The 15,942-nt window shown below is 46.5% G+C and overlaps 1 protein-coding gene across 19 annotated transcripts in view; it reads right to left on the bottom strand.

Annotated features, from left to right (window-relative positions):
• Window positions 1-8,480: 8,480 nt before the first annotated feature.
• The window catches only part of TPD52L2 (TPD52 like 2), a 53,450-nt gene continuing 45,988 nt past the window's right edge, over window positions 8,481-15,942 (bottom strand). For 10 of the 19 annotated variants that reach the window (XM_083447633.1, XM_083447622.1, XM_083447635.1 and 7 more), the window contains 3 exons: window positions 13,948-13,989; window positions 11,993-12,041; window positions 8,481-10,372 (listed from right to left, as the gene is read on the bottom strand). In XM_083447633.1, the coding sequence (XP_083303759.1) occupies window positions 10,277-10,372; window positions 11,993-12,041; window positions 13,948-13,989 (187 nt within the window). In that variant the 3' untranslated portion in view covers window positions 8,481-10,276. The remainder of the gene's footprint in view (window positions 10,373-11,992; window positions 12,042-13,947; window positions 13,990-15,942) is intronic. The other 9 variants (XM_083447636.1, XM_083447639.1, XM_083447623.1 and 6 more) reach the window with 1 other exon arrangement.

Genomic DNA, 15,942 nt, shown 5'->3' with positions numbered 1-15,942 from the left:
GTGGTCAAGGGCCTGGAAACGATGCCTTATGAGGAACGGCTAAGGAAGCTGGGCATGTTTAGCCTGGAGAAGAGGAGGTTAAGGGGTGATATGATAGCCATGTTCAAATATATAAAAGGATGTCACATAGAGGAGGGAGAAAGGTTGTTTTCTGCTGCTCCAGAGAAGCGGACACGGAGCAATGGATCCAAACTACAAGAAAGAAGATTCCACCTAAACATTAGGAAGAACTTCCTGACAGTAAGAGCTGTTCGACAGTGGAATTTGCTGCCAAGGAGTGTGGTGGAGTCTCCTTCTTTGGAGGTCTTTAAGCAGAGGCTTGACAACCATATGTCAGGAGTGCTCTGATGGTGTTTCCTGCTTGGCAGGGGGTTGGACTCGATGACCCTTGTGGTCTCTTCCAACTCTATGATTCTATAAGCCGTATAAGCTGTATGAGACTGGGTTTGTTCTTTCTGGAATAGCTACCTGTCTGGCACTCAGGTATCAGGATGCCAGGGATTATCACTCAGGCCATATAACGCACACCAAATAATTTTTTTAAAAAACTGGTCTCCAGTCCGGCTCGGAAATCTGCTCCACTTCCCAGTGGCCGGGGGCTTCTGGGGCCAATTTTCAAGCGTATGTCTGCTTCATCTAGAGAGCTTGGCCTCCTCTGATTTAATTTGCTGTCGTTTTATCCTTTGGTGGGGAGTTGCTACAGGAGCTGCTGCTGTAGCCGGCATATAAGACGACCCCGACTTTTGAGAATATTTTCCTGGGTTAAAAAATAGTCTTATATGCCAGAAAATACAGTAACTCTCTTTTAAAGCAATCCAAGCTGGTGGCTACACTGGTGGGAGTGACTTCCATAGCGTTGCAGGAATTTATGTATAGGTTGGCAGGGGGGGGTTGCCCCTCCAGCAGATATCATGCACATGTAGCCCACTACCAAAATCAGCACAATCGCTTTTGTGACTTTTGTGGTTTGTCCCTACAAAACACTTCATCACAGTTTCTTCCTATCTATTCAAAGGGCCTTTGCTGCACGATACCAAATGTAAGAATTCACTGATAAATGTACCTATGTACTGGCTCACTGGAAAACTTCAGAAATTCATATAGACATATGAGCTCAGCTACTCAGCAGCCCCTCTGCCTGAGTGATAATCCCTGGCATCCTGATACCTGAGTGCCAGACAGGTAGCTATTCCAGAAAGAAAAAGGAAACAGGGAAATGTAAATATATTTTTTTGTTACGCTTGATGGGTGTTTGGTGGAGGGCAAGGAGAACCATGGGGCAGGGTCCAGGATGCTCAGATTACTGCCACCAGACCTCCCCTTTCATGATGTAACCATGATGTATTAGAGATGTAGTTTGGGGGGTGTAACATGGGGATTAGCAGCTAATAAAAGTTTGGATTCTCTTTTGTTCAGGGCTTCCATCTTATTCCACCTTGTGGCAGGTGGGAGTCCTGTCGCAACAGACTTCAATAAAGACCAAGCCTACTGGCTGCTGTTTTGCTCTGGTATTCCTGGCTGGTGTCCTTGTTTTTTGTCCAAGGGAGTCCTCAGATTTCTCCGTTAACAATAGTTTACCTTTGCACTATACAAATAAGTATTTTTGTTTATTTGTTCTGAATCTTCCAGCACCCAGCTTCAATGGATGTCCCCAGTGCCAGATTTATGTATAGGCTAAGTAGGCTGAGGCTCCAATACTTTTGCCACCTCATGAGAAGAGAAGACTCCCTGGGAAAGACCCTGATGTTGGGAAAGATGGAGGGCACAAGGAGAAGGGGACGACAGAGGACGAGATGGTGGGACAGTGTTCTCGAAGCTACTAACATGAGTCTGACTAAACTGCGGGAGGCAGTGGAAGACAGGAGTGCCTGGCGTGCTCTGGTCCATGGGGTCACGAAGAGTCGGACACGACTAAACAACAACAACAAGTAGGCTGAAGCCTAGGGCCTTAGATGCACTTTCTTTAAAATAAGTTTAGGATAAAATCCTTTATTCCTATATTTCTATATTAGATGCACTTGAAGCCAATTTAAAAAAGAAGTACTGTTTATACAGTGATGCTGCACAATTGCTTTCCATTTTTGCTATTCTTAAAGCATCTAAACAAGAAATTCAACAAGGTGTTGAACTGTTGATGGAAGCATACCCAGAAGATATGGACCTGAAACTTATTTAACTTTGCACTTTCACCTGTATGTGAGACAAAGCCATAGGCTTACAGCAGAGCACTCTCTGTACCATACAGACCTTTATCAAATTATATACAAGGAAAAAAATCAGATGGCCTTTCCTAATGTGGAAGCAATCTTGCGGCTATTTCTTAGCTTTATGGTCACTAACTGCTCGGGAGAGAGGAGTTTTTCAAGACTCAAAAGAATTAAAAATTATTTAAGGGCCACGATGTCTCAAGAGAGGTTGTACACACTGAGCATTCTGCACATTGAAAATGACCAACCATTTTTTATGAAGTTTTCTGATGTCCTTTAGAGTGAATTGCAGAATTTTAAATACCCATCATCATCCTTGGCTTCACTAAATTTTGGTTATAATATTTCCATTTTTTTCTAGTCATGAGTGTGGGGGATGGGGGGGCTCACAGGTGGAGTAGCCTAGGGTCTCTCTTCATCTAAATTATAGTGTTATGGGGGCTGGGAGCTTTTCTCTTTCTGATCTCTCCTGCACACTTTTTTTCGAAAAGTGCTGCTTTCTCTTATGAACATAAGGCCAACCAATGTTGTTATGACAGCAAATTAGTTTGGCCTCTTTTTGGAAGCTCCCAATTTTCTTTCAATTAGCAGTTCAGGTTCTGATGTCATTAGCCTTCAAAAAATATCGTAAGAGCATTGCAAGAAGAACTCGAGATTTAAGGGGCACTATTTACATTCCTTCGCCCTAGGGCCAACTTTTCATGCAGGCAGCTGCAGTCATGCGCTGCAGCTGTCGGAGGCATGGTCCACGTGCCACTTTCAAACTCTAAATTCAGAATTAGTTGCAGATTTCTTTTGGGCTAATTATGCTCCTCCCAAGATGTCCAGGAATTGGGATCTTATCTAGTAAAGAAGAGGCGACAGGATGTTCTGGAATGCAAAATCTCCGCCGCACAAAAAGCCATAAGGATGACACCTCTCCGGGCTGCGTGTCTCCTTCCCTCCCACCCGTTGCTTAATGAGAGCATCTCTTGCTGAGCTACTTTATCATATGAAACAGTCCTGCTGGAAGAGATCAAAGCCTTGTCTCGTCTGGCACGCCATCGCCAAATGCAGTCGTGCAGAGGGACCCAGGCAATTACAAACAGGGCACGAGGAGGCTGGCTGCCTTTTATGTGTCCACAGATCTATGCTGTCTCTGCACATCGGATGTAGTCAGCATGGCAGCCTCGAGCTGCTCTTGAGTGACAGCTGTGAGCATCCTTGAGCCATTGGCTATGCCGGCTGAGGCCCAACGCAATCAGAGTCCAGCAACATCTGAAGGGCACCACACTATTTATTATTTTATGTATTAAAATTATATCTCACCCTTTCTCCCAATGGAGCCCAAGGCATCAACTCCAAATAAGCCACAAGGTAGAACATCTGTAAGAAATATTTGTGGCTATATACTTTCCTTGTCTAAAACAACCAGACTTTTAGAACCAGACTTAAACCAGACTTTTAGAAGACATCTGAAGGCAGCCCTCTTTAGGGAAGCTTTTAATGTTTAACAGACCACTGTATTTTAATACTCTGTTGGAAGCCGCCCAGAGTGGCTGGGGAAACCCAGCCAGATGGGCGGGGTATAAATAATAAATTCTATTCTATTCTAAAACATACTTAAGACAGATACCTTAACCATTCAAACTGCTTTCATTAACCTCGGCCCTTAAGACAATTATGCCTCAGATTTGTTCTCATTTGTAAAAATGAGTTTTGAATGGAAGGAAGTCAGATTAGCCTCAACCAAAGCCAGGGCCTTTTCAACACTGGCCCCGACCTGGTGGAAGAGAAGAAGAAGAAAAGTTTGGATTTGATATCCCGCTTTATCACTACCCTAAGGAGTCTCAAAGCGGCTAACATTCTCCTTTCCCTTCCTCCCCCACAACAAACCCTCTGTGAGGTGAGTGGGGCTGAGAGACTTCAGAGAAGTGAGACTAGCTCAAGGTCACCCAGCAGCTGCATGTGGAGGAGCGGGGAATCGAACCCGGTTCACCAGATTACGAGTCCACCGCTCTTAACCACTACACCACGCTGGAACGCTCCGTCTCATGAGACCAGGGCCCTCCAGGGTCTGATTTCTTACCGCAGGGCCTGTAAGACAGAGTTGTTCCGCCTGGCCTTTGGCTTGGAATTAACTTGATCCCCTCCCCCTCTTCCTTTTTCCTTTTTCCTTCTGTGATGGAACTCCTATTTGAGGACTTCCCTGGCTTTTTTCTGACCCACATAGGACCAGTCTGGATAGCTAGCCTTGGTGAAGACTTGATGTTTTCATCCCCAAAAAAGTTTGTGAGTTTCTGCTGAAATGAGGATGCATTTTAATCTTGTTTTTTAAGTTGTATTTCAATCTATTGTTTTATATCTGGTATTTGCCACCCTGAGCCCGGTCTTGGCTGGGGAGGGCAGGGTATAAATAATAATAAGAATAATAAGAATAAGAATAAGAATAAGAATAACAAAACAACAACAACAACAACAACAATAATAATAATATTATTACTGTGGCTTGCCATTGTTTTATTGATTATAGTTTAGAAATTATTTATTGTAACTGCTGATTGGATTTCTGTTTAACTTTTTTATGTTGATATTATTATTATTTTATACTATCCTAATGATTGTTGAATGTTACTTTTTAGATGTAGGTTGCTTATTTTAAAGTTTTGTTTTATTATCACATTTTTGTATGGCATTAGATTGTTATAAGATGTGCATTTTTTGTTTCTTCAGCTTGTAAACTGCCTTGAGTATTGTAAGATAGAAAGACGGTATACAAATTAAAAATGATGGTGATGATGACACAACTAGACCAATTCTCCATCAGTTTGTCCAACCACGATTAAAGTCATCTAACAGTGCAGTCCCAACCATGTGAGTCTTATTTAATTCAGTAAACCTTGCATGTTTTATTTTATGCACCCTGGATCAGTGTGGCAAGTTAGCTTTGCTGTGCGACCCAGAATTCTAATATATGGAGTGAACTCAAGGTCAGTGCCTAAATTTACAGGCAAAATCCTTCCCAAGCTTAAGACAGCAGCTACTTCAAGTGTCTGCTTGTGACAGTATCTCAGGAGCCAAGGAAGCCAGTCAGACTGCTTTCCACGTTTCATGATGTTTTTAATTGTCTTGCATTCTGCATTGCATTGTCCCTTGAGCACCAGAGAGGAGGCAGAGGACAGAAACCTTTTTGCTGTTTTCTCTTTGTTGTCCAGGTGACTCATCTCAGCAAGTCCTGGTTCACTGTGCAGAAAGAGAATTCCAAACTGATCTCTTGTCTGTATAATAATGCCGATACACATTTCCAAAGGAAATTTTCTCATCTGAGGGAAATCCACACTGCAGTATCCACAAGGCACTTAACCATTCTCCAGCTGCTGTGAACAGGTGCTTTTACTGGACAAGTTCTAACAATCTGCACCCAACATGCCAGGGATTAAACCTCAAAAGCCTCTGCTGTTAAAAAGGCTAATTGCAAAATTAGCTTTCGCTGTCTGCTTTCCTTTCTGCAAATGCAAATGTTTCGAAACAGTTAAGAATGTAAAAGCCCTGGTGGATCAGGCCCAAGGACCACCTCGTGTACCATCCTATTCTCACAGTGGCCAGCAAGATACCCGTGAGAAACCCCTCAAGCAGAACCGAAACAGTGGTTCTTGTGCCCTTTAAATACTCTGGCATCCAATTCATTGTTTTTGTAGCAGACTGGTTTCGTGCCAAGTAGGCAGTCCATAGTTTTAGCACTTCAGGAGAGATTGTGGGTTAACATCCCCTCCTCCTTGAACCTCACTTCAATATGTTGGGATACTGCCAGGGAGACAAAGTCCATCATGACTCCACGTCGTCTCCGGACGTCCATCGATCTCCCGTAGACACGCAGTATCAGCAATTAGCAACACGAGCTCCAGAAATAGCTTGCCACATTCCAGAGCCGATGCACGCTCTATCAGCAGATAATGCACAGCGAAAGATGCACGCAGGAGAGCATTATTTACAAGTTTATTTCTGCGTTGATCAGAACAAAGAAAAACATGACTGCCTGCTTCAATGTCTCTGGCAGAGAGAGAAACGAAAGCAAAGGCACAACAGAAACATCCTGTGAAACAGGAAATGCGCAGGCTGTGACACAAACATCCTGCTCCCTTTTAAGGTGGAACGGAAATATCCTAACACAATATACGTTGGATCTGCTTCTCATATTTTCAACTAACCACAGAGTGTTATGGTATGGGAGAAAAGTTGCTAGTTTTAGCTATGGTTTTCCTGAGCAAACTTCAAACTGTTGTTTATTATGCTTGCTTGTTAAAAGTAACCATAGTTTGTCTATGTTCTGCTAACCACTTGGGCGGATTACAGCAACAAGTTAAATTTAAGGCTGCCTCTGAAGATGGCTCAGAAGCTTCAGCCAGTGCAGAATTCAGCAGCAGCCAGGTTGCTCACCGGGACAAGATGATTTGAGCATATTTCTTCTTCTTCTTTTGAGCATATTACACCTATGCTGGCCCAACTGCACTGGCTAGCAATTAAGTTTCAGGGCCAAATTCAAAGTGTTGGCATTGACCTAAAGGGTAAAGGGACCCCTGACCATTAGGTCCAGTTGTGGCCGACTCTGGGGTTGCAGCACTCATCTGGCGAACCAGAGCAGCGCACGGAAACGCCGTATACCTTCCCACTGGAGCGGTACCTATTTATCTACTTGCACTTTTGTGCTTTCGAACTGCTAGGTTGGCAGGAGCAGGGACCGAGCAACGGGAGCTCACCCCGTTGCGGGGATTCGAACCGCCGACCTTCTGATTAGCAAGTCCTGGGCTCTGTGGTTTAACCCACAGGGTCACCAGCCTTAAACAGCTCAGGACAATACCTCAAGGACTGCCTCTCCCCATATGAACCGACCCAGACCCTGTGGTCATCATCCGAGGCCCTTCTTCATGTGCCGCCTCCACGAGAGGTCCAGTGGGTGGCAACAAGAGAACGGTCCTTTTCTGCAGTTGCTAATTTGTATGCCTGGCACCTTTGTTACGTATCTTTAGACACCAGACAAAAACATTCCTCTTCTCCCAGACACTTGGCTAATTAAAAAATCTATGGCTTTTTAAACTGTACGAGTGGGGGCAGGTTTCGTTCTTGTATTATGGTATGCATTTTTTGTGTTTTTATATTGTAAACCAGCCTGTGATCTTTGGGTGAAGCATGGTATAGAAATTCAATGCATAAAGAGTTATCCTCAGTTGGCGGATTGTATTACACAAATATCTTCATCTTTGAAGTGGGGGGGGGGGGCAGCAGGATAAACAGGAGAGGCAGTATACACAGGTGAGTCAGAAAGCTATAAAATGCAGAAGGGACAGATGGTTTGCAACAGGCCTTCTGTGCAAACATCAGGTGTAAATATGGTTGTCGTTTCTCATTGCTACAGCATTGTTCTGATCGTCCAACATGAAATGGTCAAATGCATGTAAGTGGCCTCTAGCTAATACTGTTTAAAGACTAAGAGATTTGACTGTTTTTCCCTTAGAGAAGATGCTTGTGTGCTCATCTCCCCGCTGGTTCCCAACAGCGCTGTGCAGGGACTGGGAACCTGTGGCCCACGGGGGTCATTTTACTGGCCCCCAAGCCACCCCTGAACCAAGCCACCCACTTGGCGAGTCCCCACGCACTGTGCTAAACCAGCACAGTGCAGCACGGGGACTCGTTTCCGCGGTGCCAGAAATTGCGCGTTGCATGCGCAGATGCCGAAAATCGCATCTGCACTGATGAAGTCGCCAGAAATGCATCTGCGCAGACACCGAAAATTGCGGTCACATGCACTCATGCGCACCTGCGCATCTGGCCCACGGAGGGGGCTCCGCGGCAGTAAACCGGCCCAGGCAAGGTAAGCCTTGCTGACCCCTGACATTGTATATGGCCACAGAGACTTGTGAAACCAATTCCTCTCCCCCCGCTCACTTTCCAAAGCCTTTCCCAAACCATCTGAATCACCCCTTCATTGTCGGACGACTCTCCTCTAGCCCACCTCCACTCATCAGCCAACCCCTGACTGCCTTCATATTTCATCCACTGCAGGCAAAGCCTCCCTCACCCTGGGCTGCCATCAGTTCAGTTCAGCACCGCTGGCACAAATAAGTTGCAGTGAACAAGGGAAATCACATCGGGAGCAACCTACCGTGTCATCCATTTAGAAATGTCTGAACTCCATTTCTGTAATGCAAGGAGGGTCGTTCTAAAGCCAAGGTCAAAACCACAGGGCGCTTGGGCAGGTTCGCACCTGGTACACAAGCCCAAAGATGAAGACAGCCGTTTTGCTTTTCAAAAAAGAATATTTTATTGACAAAGTTCCCCCCGTAGTCACCTGTACAGGAGAAACAGTTCAGTCTGTGTTCTAACAGCTCCCCGGTCCCAGTGGCACCGCTTTCCCCACCCAACACGGGTGCCTAATTTACCCTTGAACGAACTCCAGCAAATGATACCCCCACACCCTGCAGATTCTCTCATCCGTTGTGCCAGGTCGACACGGCGTGGTCACCATCCACAGGCAACACAGGACACAGGGAGAGTTCTACAATCAGCACGTTAAGTGTTGAAACTTGCTTCTCGGGGGGCGGCTGGGCAGGAGGGGTCAGATAAGAGCTTGAAGCCTTCTGGGGGCACCAAGGCCTTGAAGCAAAACAGCTTTATTGATATGTACTTAGGGCACTGCTGAAGTCCCACTGAGCCTCTAAGGCACAGAAAGGTTTGGATAATTTAAGAGGCACCTCTGCCTTAGAACTAAGAGGTCAGGACAGTGGAAGGTTGCAGCCTTTTTTGGAAGGAGCAGCAGACACACCACATACTAGTGCTCCTAGCGCTGAGTGAAAACAGAGCCAGGAACTGGTGGCAAGTGTTGCAAACAAAAGGAGATCAGAGGTGGAGCTCTTTGTCATCACATAAAGTGTACAAAGTATTTTAAGGAGGTTCCTGGTAGGAGAACCAAACCGAGAGAGAGGAGGAGCCCTCCAGGATAGCTCTCTTGTGCTGCGATCAACATGTCCTTCCTTAATCTGATTAAATGGGTGGACTAAGAAAACAGAGGCATAAACCCAGAGGCAGAGAAGCAAGTTCCACACACTCAGAAGAGAGAGAGAGAGCAAAAGCAGGCATGTGCACCGTCACGCACCGATGAAATGAACACAAGACCAGCACATCCGCATGCGATTACTATGGTAGGATGCAGAACTCCAGGGCTTCACCCCTTCCCTCCCTCCCCCCCTCAAAAAAGAATTATTTGCGCTTTTGAGATATAAAAAAGGTTATAAACCAGTAAAGCAGGTGGTGATGTAAGGCTTGTGTTTCGGCTTCCGCATTCAAAGGTACGTTGCCCCTAAATGTCGATGCTAAAAGCTGGTATGTTCTGAAGTCCACTGCATTCCAAAAAAATAAAGGTTCTGAGATTCATTAAAGCTAGAGAATCAGTGTAGCAAAGCTAGGCAGTCGCTAAATAGAGGCTCTAAATATCTTCTATCACCCCCTCCCTCCCCTGCTTCCCGGAAGAAACCCCCCCAAACCTGGTTATATATCTTAAGTGGAAACTGCAGGCTTCCAAAGCTTTCGCGGTGCTTCCAATCGCAGAAAAAGCCACGAAAGCAGAAAGCAGAGGAGAAGATGGAGCAGGAATCGAGAGAAGCTCCCTGTGCAGCTAGCGGCATCTGAGAACTATTCTTTCTACATGACATACAGAATTTTTTTGCCCGCACATTAGAGGGGGTCGGGGTGGGAGGAAAGAGTGCAGGACTCTGGTGCCAAAAAAAAAAGGGGGGGGGGGCTGTTTTGGGCCAGGGTTGCAGAATCCTCATTGCTGGTGCTCTTCCAAAAAAGGCAGCGCAGCAATGTGTTCCATCTAGAAACCTTTTTAGTGTAAAATATATAAGTGTACAAAACACTGTGTGTTCACTTTATTGGACCTGAAGAATCCAGCAGCAAAAGAACGTCTACATATATGATGTATGGATCTCTCTCGTCAGAGTGGGACCTGCGGCCCAGGAACCTTTTCCTTTCGTCTTGCATGTTGGGAAGAACAAGGGGCGAGGCTCTGGCAGTCATGCACCACGGATGTAGACTTAGAAAGGCGCGTTGTCTTGGGAGGGCTTGTCGCCGGTTGCTGATGGGGAGTGGAGCTCATCGGTGCCGTTGTCTTTGCCGCCCACAACTTTGGACTGGACGAAAAGGAAGGAACGGGAACAGGTGAGAGCAGGAAGCAGTGGGCGGGACTCGCATGAAGAACTCCATCAGGAGAGGCCCTGTGCAACAACTTCCAGTTGTGCAAGGGAGCTTCCCCCGAAATTGGATTGGGGTGAGGTGTGCCCCCAGAACACAGCACGGGGAGAGGAGAGGGAGGACCAATACAGCTGGCAAGCTGAACTGCTTGCATGATTGGAACATTTGTAATAGCGCATTGAATTCCACCCAGCGTCTGAAGGAAGGACCGTTGGGTGTGGAGCACACTTCCACCCACAGACAAGCCACAGCTGTCTGAACATCATGCCCTCTATCTAACCTTTGCTCTCTTAGTGGTCTGCCGTGCCCTGTCTGTGACCTTTGTCCCCTTCGTTATACAGTGGTACTTTGGGTTAAGTACTTAATTCGTTCCGGAGGTCTGTTCTTAACCTGAAACTGTTCTTAACCTGAAGCACCACTTTAATGGCGCCTCCCGCTGCCGCCATGCCGCCACCACACAATTTCTGTTCTCATCCTGAAGCAAAGTTCTTAACCTGAGGTACTATTCTGGCTTAGCGGAGTCTGTAACCTGAAGCGTATGTAACCTGAAGCGTCTGTAACCCGAGGTACCACTGTACATTGTTCAAGCGGAAAATGACGCAGTGGAAACAGGTGCCAAAATAACTTTCTACCACCCCTCAATCTCAGGATTGGAAGATGTGTAAAGGTCACAGTCCAAAATGTATCTGACTGGTTTTGCATAGTGTGCTAATAAAAAGAGCCTAGGCAGAGCTAGCTGGGAGCTTGCTTAGGAACAGCTCACCTGCATTACCAACTCCTGCCTCATGTCCTTCACTTCAAGCGTCGTTTGAACCTTTGCCCTCCCCACATTCTACTTTCCTGTGCACAAACCTTTGTACAGAAACCAGTTCCCAGTTCCCTCACACTAGAGTGTGACTTATGAGGAACGGCTAAGGGAGCTGGGCATGTTTAGCCTGGAGAAGAGGAGGTTAAGGGGTGATATGATAGCCATCTTCAAATATATAAAAGGATGTCACCTAGAGGAGGGAGAAAGGTTGTTTTCTGCTGCTCCAGAGAAGCGGACACGGGGCAATGGATTCAAACTACAAGAAAGAAGATTCCACCTAAACATTAGGAAGAACTTCCTGACAGGAAGAGCTGTTCGACAGTGGAATTTGCTGCCAAGGAGTGTGGTGGAGTCTCCTTCTTTGGAGGTCTTTAAGCAGAGGCTTGACAACCATATGTCAGGAGTGCTCTGATGGTGTTTCCTGATTGGCAGGGGGTTGGACTCGATGGCCCTTGTGGTCTCTTCCAACTCTATGATTCTATGACCAAGCAATATAAAAACAGGATGGGACTCAGCGGACAGGAGGACAGGTTCTTAATGGCAGAGGCGGCTGCCCCCACCTACACCCCCTTTCTCACCCAAGGAGGCTTTTCATTCACTCATGTGTCTCTCTCCCTGGTTTTGCAATATGCAACCTCTCCCGTTGCACACACCCAGCCAGTCATGACAGTGGGCACCTTGCTTGTCTAGCAGAAACGTGTCGATCCTAAAAACATCGTGGCTTCGTACTGTGTCACGGGAGGGAAATTACCTTTATGGTTCCAACGCGGTCTTCAAAAGACTTGAAGGTTGCAGAATTTCTTAAAGGAAAAAGAGGAAGAAGCAAGTGAGAAAATAAAACTGCACAGGCATATTAGAAACTTGAATTCCGTTTTGAGACAGGCAGCTAGCTTTGCTGGTGGAGAAACATCTACAGACCCCCCCAAAGCACTCATGGCCCCTGAAAAGTTTGGCTCAACCACAGCTGCTGCAAATTCCTGGTTCTGCTACCAACATTCACCAACCTGTTTCAGAGAAATCAACGTGCACCCAACTGCAGAGGAAGTCAATATAAAAAAACTACTTGGCAGCTTTGAATTTGGGGTTCCAACCAGAGAACATCCTAAAGTAGCACACACACACACAAACACACACACACCTACACAACGTCCCCTCCTCCCCAAAATGAAAAAGAGAAAAATCAAATATCAAGAGACCTGGGAACACACACAAAAGATTCAGTGGAATTAGTTCAAAAGTATCTCAATTGCCTCCAGTCGTCTTCAGTTAGCTCCGTTTGGAGGACAGCTTACCAAGATAAGCTGCCAAACTTTCATAACTAAAAAGTCAAGTTCCCAAAGTAGGCTGAGATGGTGTAATTGATAGAATATATTTGTTTATTACATTTATATGCCACCTCTCTCTTCCGAGGATCTCAAGGTGGTGTAAATGGTTCTTCACATTTCATTCCATCCTCACGACAACCCTGTGAGGTAGGTTAGGCTAAGAGACAATGACTGGTCCAAGGTCACCCAGTGAGCTTCATGGCTGAGTGGAGATTCAAACCTTGCCCTCCCAGGTCCCAGTCTAACAATCTGACCATAATGCCACATGGCTATGGGCCCGAGATACCTTGCTTCAAATCCCCTGGCCGCAAAGCCCACGGGCAAGTAATGATCTCTCAGCCTATCCTACTTTCAAAGCAGGCCGAGGCACCAGCTATCGAAATAGACTTAGTCATGGTCGAGAAGATGTCCCCGTAGATGTGTCCTTGAGCCATAAGAAAGCTTTGCAATGGCCATTTCTAGAACTGTATAATACAATGTGAACCAGCCATCAAACACAGGAGCTTAAAAGTAGTTTCATCAGCCTTGATGTTGGCACTCATTCAGCTCTGGCGACTTCTGTTTCAGTGTATCTGAAGAAGTGTGCATGCACACAAAAGCTCATACCAATAACAAACTTAGTTGGTCTCTAAGGTGCTACTGGAAGGAATTTTTTTATTTTGTTTCGAGTGGACAGTGATTGATTCTGAAAAAGTAGTTTGCCAGGCCCACCAGTTGAAAGTGATCCATCGCACAGAACCACATTTGTGGGTTGATTTTTTAAAAGCATTGTCTACATAAAGCTGATTTGGGGAACTGCCTTAGTTAATATCTATAGACTGAAGATTCATTCCTATTAATATCCACTGACCGGCCACCCCACTCTTCTTTTGCAGGAGGCAAGACAGAATGAAGTATTTTAAAAGCAAAGCAATCTAACTGGGTCCTGAGGGTGGCAAGTGGCTGTTTGGAGATGGGGGAAGAGGAGAGGGGCTTTTCGGTGGTGATGCCAGGACTTCACAACACCCTCCGCAGAGCACCTTGCCTGGCACTTCCTTCGATGTATTTTAAGCACTAGTCAGATACCTTCGTTTTCTTGCTGTCATTTTTTGTCTCTGTGCCACAGTATTTGCAACCGCTCACATTTTTATGGATTGGCACTTTTATCCTGTATTTCATATTTCACAATGTTTGTAACTGCAAGTTTGTTAGCCGCTGTGAAAACCGTGGTGACGGGCAGGACATAAATATCCAAATTATTAACAATTCACAGTACACAATCTTTTTCCCTCTGGGGGTTCACATTGCTGTGCCACCCCCCCCCCCCACATTTAGCAGAGACAGAATTCACCCTTAGGCAAATATGGGAGTTGCAAAAGAGACGGGGCTTTTACTACTTTACCTCATAGCTGGCATACTTATCGAGTGACGAATGGAGTAGCTGCTACTCGGAAGCATTAAGGGGAAAGGAGGAACATGTTAGAAGCAGTTAAAATCCTGGAAGCCGCTACACCCAGCTGCCCCCATCCACACAGCGCCATGACAAAACTGCAAAGCATTTTGGGAGACTTCCTTTGTGCAGAACTGTGTTTTGGGGGCGCAAATTGCATAACTCCTCTGTTCCTTCCTCGACAGGCCACCACAGCTGAAAATGCAACCTTTTACAAGCAGGTCCTCCGAGGTTCTGAAATCCCCCACCCTAGAAAGAAATGCCCCCTCCAAAGTGTGCCAGAGGTTTATAACTAAAAGCAAAGGAACCTACTGCTCTGCCCAAACAGCCAGGCTGCCTGTTGACTAGTAAATAGATACAAAATGCCACTGCTGATCTCGATTCAAATGAGCCTGGGAAGAAGTGTATCTAAAGCTGGGGTCCCCCAATATGGTAACTTTGGGCACTAAAACGTCCCAGGAAGGGTCTGGAGGGGGGTTCCTTGCTTCCTGGAGGATGGTCTGCTTTTTGGGCTATGTAGGGGTTTAAAGGTAAAGGGACCCCTGACCGTTAGGTCCAGTTGCGGATGACTCTGGGGTTGCGGCGCTCATCTCGCTTTACAGGCCAAGGGAGCCGGCGTTTGCCCACAGACAGTTTTTCTGGGTCATGTGGCCAGCATGACTAAGCCGCTTCTGGCGAAACCAGAGCAACACACGGAAACGCCGTTTACCTTCCCGCCAGAGCGGTACCTATTTATCTACTTATACTTTGTGCTTTCGAACTGCTAGGTTGGCAGGAGCAGGGACCGAGCAACGGGAGCTCACCCTGTGGCGGGGATTCGAACCGCCGACCTTCTGATCGGCAAGCCCTGGGCTCTGTGGTTTAATCCACAGTGCCACCCGCGTCCCATGTAGGGGTTTAGCCTGGGTCTTTTGGGGAGTGAAAGGCTCTGAGCATTGCCAGTTTTCCTCCTGCGAAATGGGTATTTTGTGGCACCCGCAGCCGTTTTCGATTCCCAAATGTGCTCCTGGGCTTAAATGGGTTGGGGACCCCAGACTCTAAAGCATCCACTGGTGTTGCCGCACCTTAGAGAGCAAGCGTGACAGACACACAGCCCTCCAGTCTACAACTCCAATTCAGACCTATCCAAAGCAACCAGTGGCTAGGGATGGGTGGTGGGGTCTGCAGGCCCCAGGTTCCCCTCTTCTGTTGAAGGGCAACATGAACAGGACATGTCACCACCCAGAGGAGCTTAAAGTCCAGCATCCCACATTACAGGAGCCGGCTGGATGTTGAACTGCAGCTACACTGCCTCTGGTCAAAAAGCCAATGCCGCCCACACAAGCACCAATTCATTTTAATTCAAGGGAAAGCCTTTTAATACTGTGCTCTGCCCAAGAGACGCATCTGGCCCGCAACCAAGCCCTGGAGTGGACTCTGTTTAAAAAAAAAGGGGGGGGGGAGGCAGGGCTGCACACAATGCTGTCGACGCAGCAAAGTGGGAAAAAGGCATTCAGATGGCTTTTGCAGCACTAGGTATCCCAACCCGGCAACTTGCCTTCAGTCTAAAGCCATCGGTGGAAAAGGAGAGCAGGTAAAAGCTCTCGCAAAGCATGTAATGAACCCGCACAGTTGTGACGCTTTGTTGTAAAAAAGCTGCCTTTGTCTGGGGAGGAGCAAAGGTCCGGTTTGCCCAGCACCAACTATTGTAGGCCAACTGGCTGTTGTTCTCAAGTGTCTTATCTGGCCCCCATCTGAGCCAAGTTGCGGAAAGAAGCCAAAGGAAAGCTGTTCGGGCTCTTCTGTTGTGTCAAACCAGTTCTTGCGTTTAACATGACCACCCCAAAAAAGGCATTTGGGAGCATGTATGCGTGAGAGATTAAGCAGCCAATAACCTCTCCTTTTTTAAGAGGGAAAACCAGAAGCTTCTGGCTTTGAGCTCATTGGAAAGATACTGGCATCATCTAT

Source organism: Podarcis tiliguerta (assembly GCF_965153285.1).
Source record: "Podarcis tiliguerta genome assembly, chromosome: 6".
NCBI lineage: Eukaryota > Metazoa > Chordata > Lepidosauria > Squamata > Lacertidae > Podarcis > Podarcis tiliguerta.
This window is presented reverse-complemented; position numbering and strand designations above follow the sequence as displayed.